The sequence below is a fragment of the Mandrillus leucophaeus genome, unplaced genomic scaffold, assembly GCF_000951045.1.
Source record: "Mandrillus leucophaeus isolate KB7577 unplaced genomic scaffold, Mleu.le_1.0 Scaffold337, whole genome shotgun sequence".
NCBI lineage: Eukaryota > Metazoa > Chordata > Mammalia > Primates > Cercopithecidae > Mandrillus > Mandrillus leucophaeus.
In genome coordinates, this window is record NW_012103554.1 from 1,763,339 (window position 1) to 1,775,014 (window position 11,676).

Sequence of the window (11,676 nt, forward strand, 5' to 3'; positions counted from 1 at the left end):
ATGCTTTGAGAAGCTGAGGCAGGAGGATCACTCGAGCCCAGCAGTTGGAGACCAGCCTGAACAACATAGTGAGATCTCCTCTGTACAGAAAATAAAAAACTTAACTGGACATGGTGGCATGTGCCTGTAGTCCCAGCTACTCGGGGACGCTGAGGTGGGAAGATTCCTTGAGCCTAGGGGGTTGAGGCTGCAGTGAGCTGAGACCACACCACTGCACTCCAGCTGGGGCAAGAGAGTGAGGCCCTGTCTGAGAAAAACAATTTTCTCGAATTGTAATCACCTTTTCTCTTCTCCCCACCCCCCCTTTTTGTTAATAGTTGGACAGAGAGACTCTGAAGATGTGAGCGAAAGAGACTCCGATAAGGAGATGGCTGCTAAGTCAGCGGTTGTTCAAGATGTCACAGAAGATGGGCAGGAGGAGACACCTGAAATAATCGAACAGATTCCTTCTTCAGAAAGCAATTTAGAAGAGCTAACACAACCCACTGAGTCCCAGGCTAATGATATTGGATTTAAGAAGGTGTTTAAGTTTGTTGGCTTTAAATTCACTGTGAAAAAGGATAAAACAGAGAAGCCTGACACTGTCCAGCTACTCACTGTGAAAAAAGATGAAGGGGAAGGAGCAGCAGGAGCTGGCGACCACCAGGACCCCAGCCTTGGGGCTGGAGAAGCAGCATCTAAAGAAAGCGAACTCAAACAATCTACAGAGAAACCCGAAGAGACCCTGAAGCGTGAGCAAAGCCACGCGGAAATTTCTCCTCCAGCCGAATCTAGCCAAGCAATGGTGGAGGAATGCAAAGAGGAAGGAGAAGAGAAACAAGAAAAAGAACCCAGCAAGTCTGCAGAATCTCCAGTGAGTCCCGTGACCAGTGACACGGGATCGACCTTCAAAAAATTCTTCACTCAAGGTTGGGCTGGCTGGCGAAAAAAGACCAGTTTCAGGAAGCCAAAGGAGGATGAAGTGGAAGCTTCAGAGAAGAAAAAGGAACAAGAGCCAGAAAAAGGTGACACAGAAGAAAACGGAAAGGCAGAGGCCGACTCCGAGAAACTGACCGCCTCCGAGCAAGCCCACCCACAGGAGCCGGCGGAAAGTGCCCACGAGCCCCGGTTATCAGCTGAGTATGAGAAAGTCGAGCTGCCCTCGGAGGAGCAAGTCAGTGGCTCGCAGGGACCTTCTGAAGAGAAACCCGCTCCATTGGCGACAGAAGTGTTTGATGAGAAAATCGAAGTCCACCAAGAAGAGGTTGTAGCCGAAGTCCACGTCAGCACCGTGGAGGAGAGAACTGAGCAGAAAATGGAGGTGGAAGAAACAGCAGGGTCTGTGCCAGCTGAAGAATTGGTTGAAATGAATGCAGAACCTCAGGAAGCCGAACCTGCCAAGGAGCTGGTGAAGCTCAAAGAAACATGTGTTTCCGGAGAGGACCCTACACAGGGAGCTGACCTCAGTCCTGATGAGAAGGTGCTGTCAAAACCCGCCGAAGGCGTTGTGAGTGACGTGGAAATGCTGTCATCACAGGAGAGAACGAAGGTGCAGGGAAGTCCACTAAAGAAGCTTTTTACCAGCACTGGCTTAAAAAAGCTTTCTGGAAAGAAACAGAAAGGGAAAAGAGGAGGAGGAGATGAGGAATCAGGGGAGCACACTCAGGTTCCAGCCGATTCTCCGGACAGCCACGAGGAGCAAAAAGGCGAGAGCTCTGCCTCCTCCCCCGAGGAGCCTGAGGAGATCACGTGTCTGGAGAAGGGCTTAGCCGAGGTGCAGCAGGATGGGGAAGCTGAAGAAGGAGCTACTTCCGATGGAGAGAAAAAAAGAGAAGGTGTCACTCCCTGGGCATCGTTCAAAAAGATGGTGACGCCCAAGAAGCGTGTTAGACGGCCTTCGGAAAGTGATAAAGAAGATGAGCTGGACAAGGTCAAGAGCGCTACCTTGTCTTCCACTGAGAGCGCAGCCTCTGAAATGCAAGAAGAAATGAAAGGGAGCGTGGAAGAGCCAAAGCCGGAAGAACCGAAGCGCAAGGTGGATACCTCAGTATCTTGGGAAGCTTTAATTTGTGTGGGATCATCCAAGAAAAGAGCAAGGAAAGGGTCCTCTTCTGATGAGGAAGGGGGACCAAAAACAATGGGAGGAGACAACCAGAAAGCCGATGAGGCCGGAAAAGACAAAGAGACGGGAACAGACGGGATCCTTGCTGGTTCCCAAGAACATGATCCAGGGCAGGGAAGTTCCTCCCCTGAGCAAGCTGGAAGCCCTACCGAAGGGGAAGGCGTTTCCACCTGGGAGTCATTTAAAAGGTTAGTCACACCAAGAAAAAAATCGAAGTCCAAGCTGGAAGAGAAGAGCGAAGACTCCATAGCTGGGTCTGGTGCAGAACATTCCACTCCAGATGCTGAACCCGGGAAAGAAGAATCTTGGGTCTCAATCAAGAAGTTTATTCCTGGACGAAGGAAGAAAAGGCCAGATGGGAAACAAGAACAAGCCCCTGTTGAAGACGCAGGGCCAGCAGGGGCCAACGAAGATGACTCTGATGTCCCGGCTGTGGTCCCTCTTTCTGAGTATGACGCTGTAGAAAGGGAGAAAATGGAGGCGCAGCAAGCCCAAAAGAGCGCAGAGCAGCCCGAGCAGAAGGCAGCTGCTGAGGTGTCCAAGGAGCTCAGCGAGAGTCAGGGTCATACAATGGCGGCGGCTGTCGTTGACGGGATCAGGGCAGCTACCATTATTGAAGAAAGGTCTCCTTCTTGGATATCTGCTTCAGTGACGGAACCTCTTGAACAAGGAGAAGCTGAAGCCACACCATTAACTGGGGAGGTATTGGAAAGAGAAGTAATTGTAGAAGAAGAAACCCCCATGGTTACCGAACCTCTGCCAGAGAACAGAGAGACCCGGGGCGACTCGGTCGTTAGCGAGGCGGAATTGACCCCCGAAGCTGTGACAGCTGCAGAAACCGCAGGGCCATTGGGTGCCGAAGAAGGAACCGAAGCATCTGCTGCTGAAGAGACCACAGAAATGGTGTCAGCAGTCTCCCAGTTAACCGACTCCCCAGACACCACAGAGGAGGCCACTCCAGTGCAGGAGGTGGAAGGTGGCGTACCTGACGTAGAAGAGCAAGAGAGGAGGACTCAAGAGGTCCTCCTGGCAGTGGCAGAAAAAGTGAAAGAGGAATCCCTGCTGCCTGGCACCAGTGGGCCAGAAGACGCACTTCAGCCTGTGCAGAGAGCAGAGGCAGAAAGACCAGAAGAGGATGCTGAAGCACCAGGTCCGAAGAAAGAGACGGATGTAGTGTTGAAAGTAGATGCTCAAGAGGCAAAAACTGAGCCTTTTACACAAGGGAAGGTGATGGGGCAGACCACCCCAGAAAGCTTTGAAAAAGCTCCTCAAGTCACAGAGAGCATGGAGTCCAGTGAGCTTGTAACCACTTGTCAAGCTGAAACCTTAGCTGGGGTAAAATCACAGGAGATGGTGATGGAACAGGCGCTTCCCCCTGACTCGGCGGAAACCCCTACAGACAGTGAGACCGATGGAAGCACCCCCGTAGCAGACTTTGACACGCCAGGCACAACCCAGAAAGACAAGACTGTGGAAATCCATGAGGAGAATGAGGTCGCATCTGGTACCCAGTCAGGGGGCACAGAAGCAGAGGCAGTTCCTGCACAGAAAGAGAGGCCTCCAGCACCTTCCAGTTTTGTGTTCCAGGAAGAAACTAAAGAACAATCAAAGATGGAAGACACTCTAGAGCATACAGATAAAGGGGTGTCGGTGGAAACTGTACCCATTCTCTCGAAAACTGAGGAGACTCAAGAGGCTGGCCAGTTTGCTGATGAGAAAACCGAAGACGTACCGTTTGTCGAAGGACTTGAGGGGTCTGTAGACACAGCCATAACAGTCAGTCAGGAAAAGGTCACTGAAGTTGCCCTTAAAGATGAAGGGACAGAAGAAGCTGAATGTAAAAAGGATGATGCCCTTGAACTGCAGAGTCACGCTCAGTCCGCTCCATCCCCCGCGGAGAGAGAGATGGTAATTCAAGTCGAAAGGGAGAAAACAGAAGCAGAGTCAACCCATGTGAATGAAGAGAAACTTGAGCACGAAACAGCTGTTACCGTATCTGAAGAGGTCAGTAAGCAACTCCTCCAGACAGTGAATGTGCCCATCATAGATGGGGCAAAGGAAGTCAGCAGTTTGGAAGGAAGCCCTCCTCCCTGCCGAGGTCAAGAGGAGGCAGCATGCGCCAAAATTCAAGTTCAGAGCTCTGAGGCATCATTCACTCTAACAGCTGCTGCAGAGGAGGAAAAGGTCTTAGGAGAAACTGTCAACATTTTAGAAACAGGTGAAACGTTGGCGCCTACAGGTGCACATTTAGTTCTGGAAGAGAAATGCTCTGAAAAAAATGAAGACTTTGCCGCTCATCCAGGAGAAGATGCTGTGCCCGCAGGGCCTGAGTGTCGGGCAAAATCAACACCAGTGATAGTATCTGCCACTACCGAAAAAGGCTTAAGTTCCGACCTGGAAGGAGAGAAAACCACATCACTGGAGTGGAAGTCAGATGAAGTCAATGAGCAGGTTGCTTGCCAGGAGGTCAAAGTGAGTGTAGCAATTGAGGAGGATTTAGAGGCTGAAAATGGGATTTTGGAGCTTGAGACCAAAAGCAGTAAACTTGTCCAAAACATCATTCAGACAGCCGTTGACCAGTTTGTACGTACAGAAGAAACAGCCACCGAAATGTTGACGTCTGAGTTACAGACACAAGCTCACATGATAAAAGCTGACAACCAGGATGCTGGGCAGGAAACAGAGAAAGAAGGAGAGGAACCTCAGGGCTCTGCACAGGATGAAACACAAATTGCTTCAGCCAAAGAGGAGTCAGAGTCAACCGCAGTGGGACAAGCACATTCTGATATTTCCAAAGACATGAGTGAAGCCTCAGAGAAGACCATGACTGTTGAGATAGAAGGTTCCACTGTAAATGATCAGCAGCTGGAAGAGGTCGTCCTCCCATCTGAGGAAGAGGGAGGTGGAGCTGGAACAAAGTCTGTGTCAGAAGATGATGGTCATGCCTTGTTAGCGGAAAGAATAGAGAAGTCACTAGTTGAACCAAAAGAAGATGAAAAAGGTGATGATGTCGATGACCCTGAAAACCAGAACTCAGCCCTGGTTGATACTGATGCCTCAGGAGGCTTAACCAAAGAGTCCCCAGATACAAATGGACCAAAACAAAAAGAGAAGGAAGATGCCCAGGAAGTAGAATTTCAGGAAGGAAAAGTGCACAGTGAATCAGATAAAGCTATCACAACCCAAGCACAGGAGGAGGTACAGAAACAAGAGAGAGAATCTGCAAAGTCCGAACTTACAGAATCTTAAAACATCATGCAGGTAAGCTTCCTTTTCTTCTAAGACAATTTTTCTCTTTTATGCCAATAGATGGCAAATTTGTTATATAAGGAATCTGAAGCAAATAATTATGCCTTCATGTAGAACCTTCAGTTGAGGAAAATAACTATCAACCAGATTCAAAGATATAGGATAGTTTCATGGTTTTTGGTCATTGAAATGCCATTTAGTCTTATCGATATTATGAAAAGAATGGCCTTGTTTTACCCCCTAATGTGACTGCTTTAGAAGAAAATAAAAGGGCACGTGTGTGTGCACACGTGCGTGTTTGACCCAAAGGCATAAGAAATACATTGTGTTCACTCAACTAACTTGTTGAATTTTTTAAAAAATAACTAAAGCCCCAATAACTGGGCATGGTGGCTCATGCCTGTAATCCCAGCCAGCACTTTGGGAGGCCGAGGCAGGTGGATCACCTGAGGTCAGGAGTTCGAGACCAGCCTGGCCAACATGGTGAAAACTCATCTCTACTAAAAAGATAAAAATCAGCTGGGCGTGGTGGCTGGCGCCTGTAATCCCAGCTACTCAGGAGGCTGAGGCAGGAGAATTGCTTGAACCTGGGAGGCAGAGGTTGCTGTGAGCCGAGATAGGACCACTGCACTCCAGCCTGGGCAACAGAGTGAGACCCCATCTAAAAAACAAAAACAAAAACAAAAAAACTAGTGCCCCAAAATGGGTTTATATTAAACTGCCAAAAAAGTGGATTTTTTTCCCCTAGCAGTAGTAACAACGATTTTTTAAAATTTTCCAGTGCATATAATGACTAACCCTCACTGTATTCATTACTTGCAGCCACTAGTTTTGTGGCAGTGTAACATAATACAAGACCCTCCCCAGCTTTGTTTTTTGTTGTTATTGTTGTTGTTTTGTATTGTTTTGTTTTATTTTGGAGACAGAGCCTCACTCTGTCACCCAGGCTGGAGTGCAGTGGCGTGATCTTGGCTCACTGCAAGCTCTGCCTCCTGTTCACGCCATTCTCCTGCTTCAGCCTCCGGAGTACCTGGGACTACAGGCGCCCGCCACCACACCCGGCTAATTTTTTTGTATTTTTAGTAGAGACGGGTTTTCACCGTGTTAGCCAGGAGGTCTCAATCTCCTGACCTCGTGATCCACCCGCCTCGGCCTCCCAAAGTGCTGGGATTACAGGCGTGAGCCACCGCGCCTGGCCCCATCTTTGTTTCTTTAATGTAGTTAAACTATGGTATTATTAGGTCACTTTGACAACTATCCTGTTGTTAATAAATGAGAGAGAAAAAGGAGATTTTATTCACGCTGATTCTCCTCCTCCTACAGTTAAACTCATTGTCTATTTGGAAGACCAGAATGTGAGGACAAGTAGTAGAAGAAAGTGAACGCTGCTGCTGAGACTGAAGACCAGTATTTCAGAACTTTGAGAATTGGAGAGCAGGCACATCAACTGATGTCATTTCTAGAGAGCCCCTGACAATCCTGAGGCTTCATCAGGAGCTAGAGCCATTTAACATTTCCTCTTCCCAAGACCAACCTACTATTTTCCCTTGATAACCACATAAATTCTGATTTACGGTCCTAAATTCTTAACCTGGAACTGGAGTTGGCAATACCTAGTTCTGCTTCTCAAACTGGAGTATCATTCTTTATGTATTTATATGTATGTTTTAAGTAATCCTCCTCCTGTATCTATTGTATATTTTTTTCTTAATGTTTAAGGAAATGTGCAGGATACTACATGCTTTTTGTATCACACAGTATATGACGGGGCATGTGCCATAGTGCAGCCTTGGGGAGCTTTAAGCCTCAGTTATAACCCGCGAAAAACAGAGCTTCCTAGAAGTAACATTCCTGATCAAGGTACAATTCTTTAAAATTCACTAATGATTGAGGTCCATATTTAGTGACACTCTGAAATTGGTCACTTTCCTATTACACACAGTGTGCTAAAACTAAAAAGCATTTTGAAACATACAGAATGTTCTCTTGCCATTGGGAACTTTTTCTTTCTAACCCAGTGGAGGTTAGAAAGAAGTTATATTCTGGTAGCAAATTAACTTTACATCCTTTTTCCTACTTGTTATGGTTGTTTGGGCCGATAAGTATGCTTAATCCTGAGGCAAAGTAGTGAAATGTTTTATATGTTATGAAGAAAAGAATTGTTGTAAGTTTTTGATTGTACTCTTATATGCTGGACTGCATTCACACACAGCATGAAATAAGTCAGGTTCTTTACAAATGGTATTTTGATAGATACTGGATTGTGTTTGTGCCATATTTGTGCCATTCTTTTAAGAACAATGTTGCAACACATTGATTTGGATAAGTTGTGATTTGACGACTGATTTAAATAAAATACTTGCTTCACTTAGATTTGCTGGTTTTATTAGATACCAGGAAGCCTGGGATATATGTGTACCACATTAGAATGATGAAGACAAGGATTGATAAGCTAGAACTTTCTGATGTAGTCATTACATGAAAGCCCTTTTCACTGGTTTGAGTTGTGTGTTCAGAGGAAGCAATGGCAGAGATGCTTTTCCTGAAATAAACCAGTAGCTTTTCAGATTGACATTCTTGCTACAAGTCTACCATCTGGTAGTTCCTGAAAATGTCAAATTTTTTCTGTTAATATTTTTGGTTTCAAACAATAACAAACGTCTCTAGAAAGAAATTTTAAGAAGGCTTAATAGTAAAAATGCCTTTCCTGAAATAATCTTGGAAAATTTTTTAAACGTCAAAATGATGAGTCATGCTCATACATTAAGGGTTTGTTTTTTGTTTGTTTGTTTGTTTGTTTTTGAGACGGAGTTTCGCTTTTGTTGCCCAGGCTGGAGTGCAATGGCACGATCTCAGCTCACCGCAACCTCCACTTCCCGGGTTCCAGTGATTCTCCTGCCTCAGCCTGCATTAAGGGTTTTGTCAGACAATTTGTCACACAAAGAACAGTGTCACTTATCTACTCTTGACATATAGAACTGGCCTGGCATATAGCTTTCTAGATTTTACTCAAACTTGGTACTGCAGTTTGAGAATTTGAATTTTGACTGCCGATTAGCTGGAAAGCCTAGTTTTAATGGAAAGAAAGTTTGCTTTTAAAACTGAAAGTAGTTTCTTTTATGCTAACAAATCTAACTTCATACATAATTGGCCATATTAGTAAAACACGTCATGATAGCAGTGTATAGTCTTGTTTATAGTTGGAAGTCATCTTTTAGGAGTTATTCTCAGATATATATAACAGCTACCCATGCATCATTATTAAAATCCCCAAATTCAAAAAACCTCTGAGATATATATATCCTCCTGGAGATATATATATATAATTTTTTTTGGGGGGGGTGCCAACTGAGATTTAAATCCAAGTGCTGGTGTCTAGTTCTGAACATCAACTAAAGAGTTTTGGAAATGACAGCAATTTATAACAAATTTATACTGACTTCCTCTCTATGACAAGAAGACATTCTGTGCTGTTTTGAACAGATTGAAGATTTGTGTAGTTTGTGGGAAATTGCTGTTTTTGTTTAAATTCCACCCGTGTTTGTCTTTTCCTACCACCTGTGGCCAGGTGCTCGCTGGCTATCACAGTTGAGATTCCATGAGTAGCTGCTTCATGACTGCTTTTTGTACTATCTGGATGTGCCCAGAGTTACTTCTGTACAAGCTCTATATCTATGTCCGTTGAGAACATTATTTTAACAAGAGGAGCACCAACAGTAGCATGAAATACAATACTGTTTTATAATTCTAAAGCTGCTGTTAATTTATGAAGTACATAATAATCTAATGTAAACTGCAGAAGTCAGAGCAAGTGCCTACATTTTGTTATTTTTGGCATTACTACAGAGCCATGTACAATAGAAAGCAATGCAAGACTTGTAAACTCTCGCCACTTCTTGTAATATCAAATGTTCCCCCTCAGGTTATTTTGCTTATGGTACCCATGAGTTGCCTCTCTCTGTACATAGATAAATTGTTCCAATATTTTCCTTTGATGTTTGGAACTACAGATAGTCAAGGGCTGGAAATACTAGTTTTCAATATAAGCTTCCAGCTTAGCAATTACCTCTAGTCCAAGACAATATTTGATTCCTAGTTCTGTTTGGGGCAAACTTTCATTTATCTAAATAAAATGCAATCTAATTAAATGCCATGGATTTTCTTTCTGTAATTTCACTCTGACTCAGTTTTGGTTGCTTTTCTCTTATCTGTTGTGATATTCATCATACATTTAAGCTCTGCTTTGAACTACTTAGCACCCTTTGTTCATAGAGCATCGTGAGAGTTTGGAATGAATGTATCTAGGATAGGTGTGAATCCACAAAGATCTCTATTCATGATCAAAGGTCCTGGGCTCCTTTCATTAGAATCTCATTAATCTTCTAGCTGACCTCTGACTCCCCAATATAAAGTTTTATGTCCAGTTTTTGGATAGTCACACAAACCTTCTCTGAAATGCCAACCAATAACCAGAACCAGAGTTAGAACCTCTTTCTCCAACTCTGTAAGAAAGGAAATAGACGCAGTTCAGGGATTCCCAGATAGTAGTAGAGCTTGGAACCCGAACACAAAATCAGTGACACATAAATTCAAATCTACATGACTATTTCTTTTTTTCTTTAACTTTTAAACATTTATTTTTATTTTGATTTCCTATTTTGCAGAGATGGAGTCTGGCTCTGTCACCCAGGCTGGAATGCAGTGATGCCATCAGAGCTCAGTGTAACCTTGAACTCCTGGGCTCAAGGGATCCTCCCATCTCCTGAGTAGCTGGGACTACAGGCATGTGCCACCATGAGATGGGGCCTTGTCATGTTGCCCAGGCTGGTCTCAAGCTCCTGACCTAAAACAATCCTCCTGTCTTGGCCCCTCAAAGTGTATTCTATGTTTTTATTTTGAAATCCTAGTCAAGAATAAAGAATTATATACATACATGTTTAATAGAGATGGGGTTTTGGTATGTTGCTCAGGCTGGTCTCAAACTCCTGGACGCAAGTGATCCACCCACCTCAGCCTCCCAGAGTGCTTGGATTACAGGCGTGCGCCACCACACCTGGCCCTATTCTTTTTTAAAACAAAGTCATACAAATTGTATTCATGTGTACCAAGGAGCCTTCAGAATGAGGACCCAAAAATGCGGAGGAAATTGTTCAGTTTAATGCATAGGTTCAACAAAGTATGGACGTGGAGAAATATGATTGGACAAAAAGGATATGATCTAATGCTAACAGACTTAGTGGGGAAACCCAGCAAGGCCTGTCTGTCTAGATTCTTCTTGGTCTCTCTGAGCTCGAATTCCTTCCGGGCATGGGGCAGGACACTCTCTGGAATCAGAGACTTATGACTTCAGTCAAACAACATGACTGCTTGGTTTTTTTTCTTTTCTTTTCTTTTTTTTTTTTTTTGAGACAGAGTCTCACTCCGTCACCCAGGTTGGAGTGCAGTAGTGCAACTGAGGCTCACTGCAACCTCCACCTCCCAGGTTCAAACAATTCTCATGCCTCAGCCTCCTGAGTAGCTGGGACTATAGGCGACCACTACTATGCCCAGCTAATTTTTGCATTTTTAGTAGAGACGGAGTTATGCCATGTTAGCCAAGCTAGTTTTGAACTCCTGGAGTCAACTGCTCCACCCGCCACAGCCTCCCAAAGTGCTGGGATTAGAGGCATGAGCCACTGCACCCGGCCATGACTGTTCATTTCTAATGAGATTCTGGAAATGCATCTGCTGGTCACAGACAACCTGGTACAACTTTGATACACATGCAAGCTTCTCCTAACAGATTGCTTATTGTCTCCAACCTACATAATTGGAATTAGGAAAATAAGCTGAGCCCTTCATTTAATATGAGAAAGCTGAGACTTTGAAGTGATAACACAGGTTTGGCTAAGCTAACGAGGGTTTGAAGATAGCATGGCGGTGAAAATAATCATGATTTGTTTATTTGAGAAAGGGTCTCACTCTGTCACCCAGGTGGGAGTGCAGTGATGTGATCATGGCTCACTGCAGCCTCCACCTCCTTGGCTCAAGCAATCCTCCCACCTCAGCCTCTACAACACCCACAGGCGTGCCCCACCATAGCCGGAAAATTTTTTATATTTTGTAAAGACAGGGTCTCCCTATGTTGCCTAGGCTAGTGGTCTCCAACTCCTAGAGTCAAGCCATCCTCCTGCCTTAGCCTCCCAAAGTGTTGGGATTACATGTGTGAGACATCTTTACTGTAGTATTACAGTTATGAGTGAGGTCATCTTGCAACTGTGCATATTCTTCTTCTATCACTTGTTGATATTAAAAGTTTTTTTTGTTCTTTTTTTTTTTTTTTTTTT

General features: G+C 44.6%; 1 protein-coding gene across 2 annotated transcripts in view; it reads left to right on the forward strand.

The window, feature by feature from the left end:
* Positions 1-9,521, forward strand: part of AKAP12 (A kinase (PRKA) anchor protein 12) — a 142,395-nt gene extending 132,874 nt beyond the window's left edge. Inside the window, exons 4-5 of one of the 2 annotated variants that reach the window (XM_011988723.1) lie at positions 318-5,362; positions 6,674-9,503. In XM_011988723.1, coding sequence (XP_011844113.1) covers positions 318-5,350 — 5,033 coding nt within the window. In that variant the 3' untranslated portion in view covers positions 5,351-5,362; positions 6,674-9,503. Of the gene's footprint in view, positions 1-317; positions 5,363-6,673 lie in introns of both variants that reach the window. The other variant, XM_011988725.1, reaches the window with a different exon arrangement.
* The last annotated feature ends 2,155 nt before the right edge of the window (positions 9,522-11,676 follow it).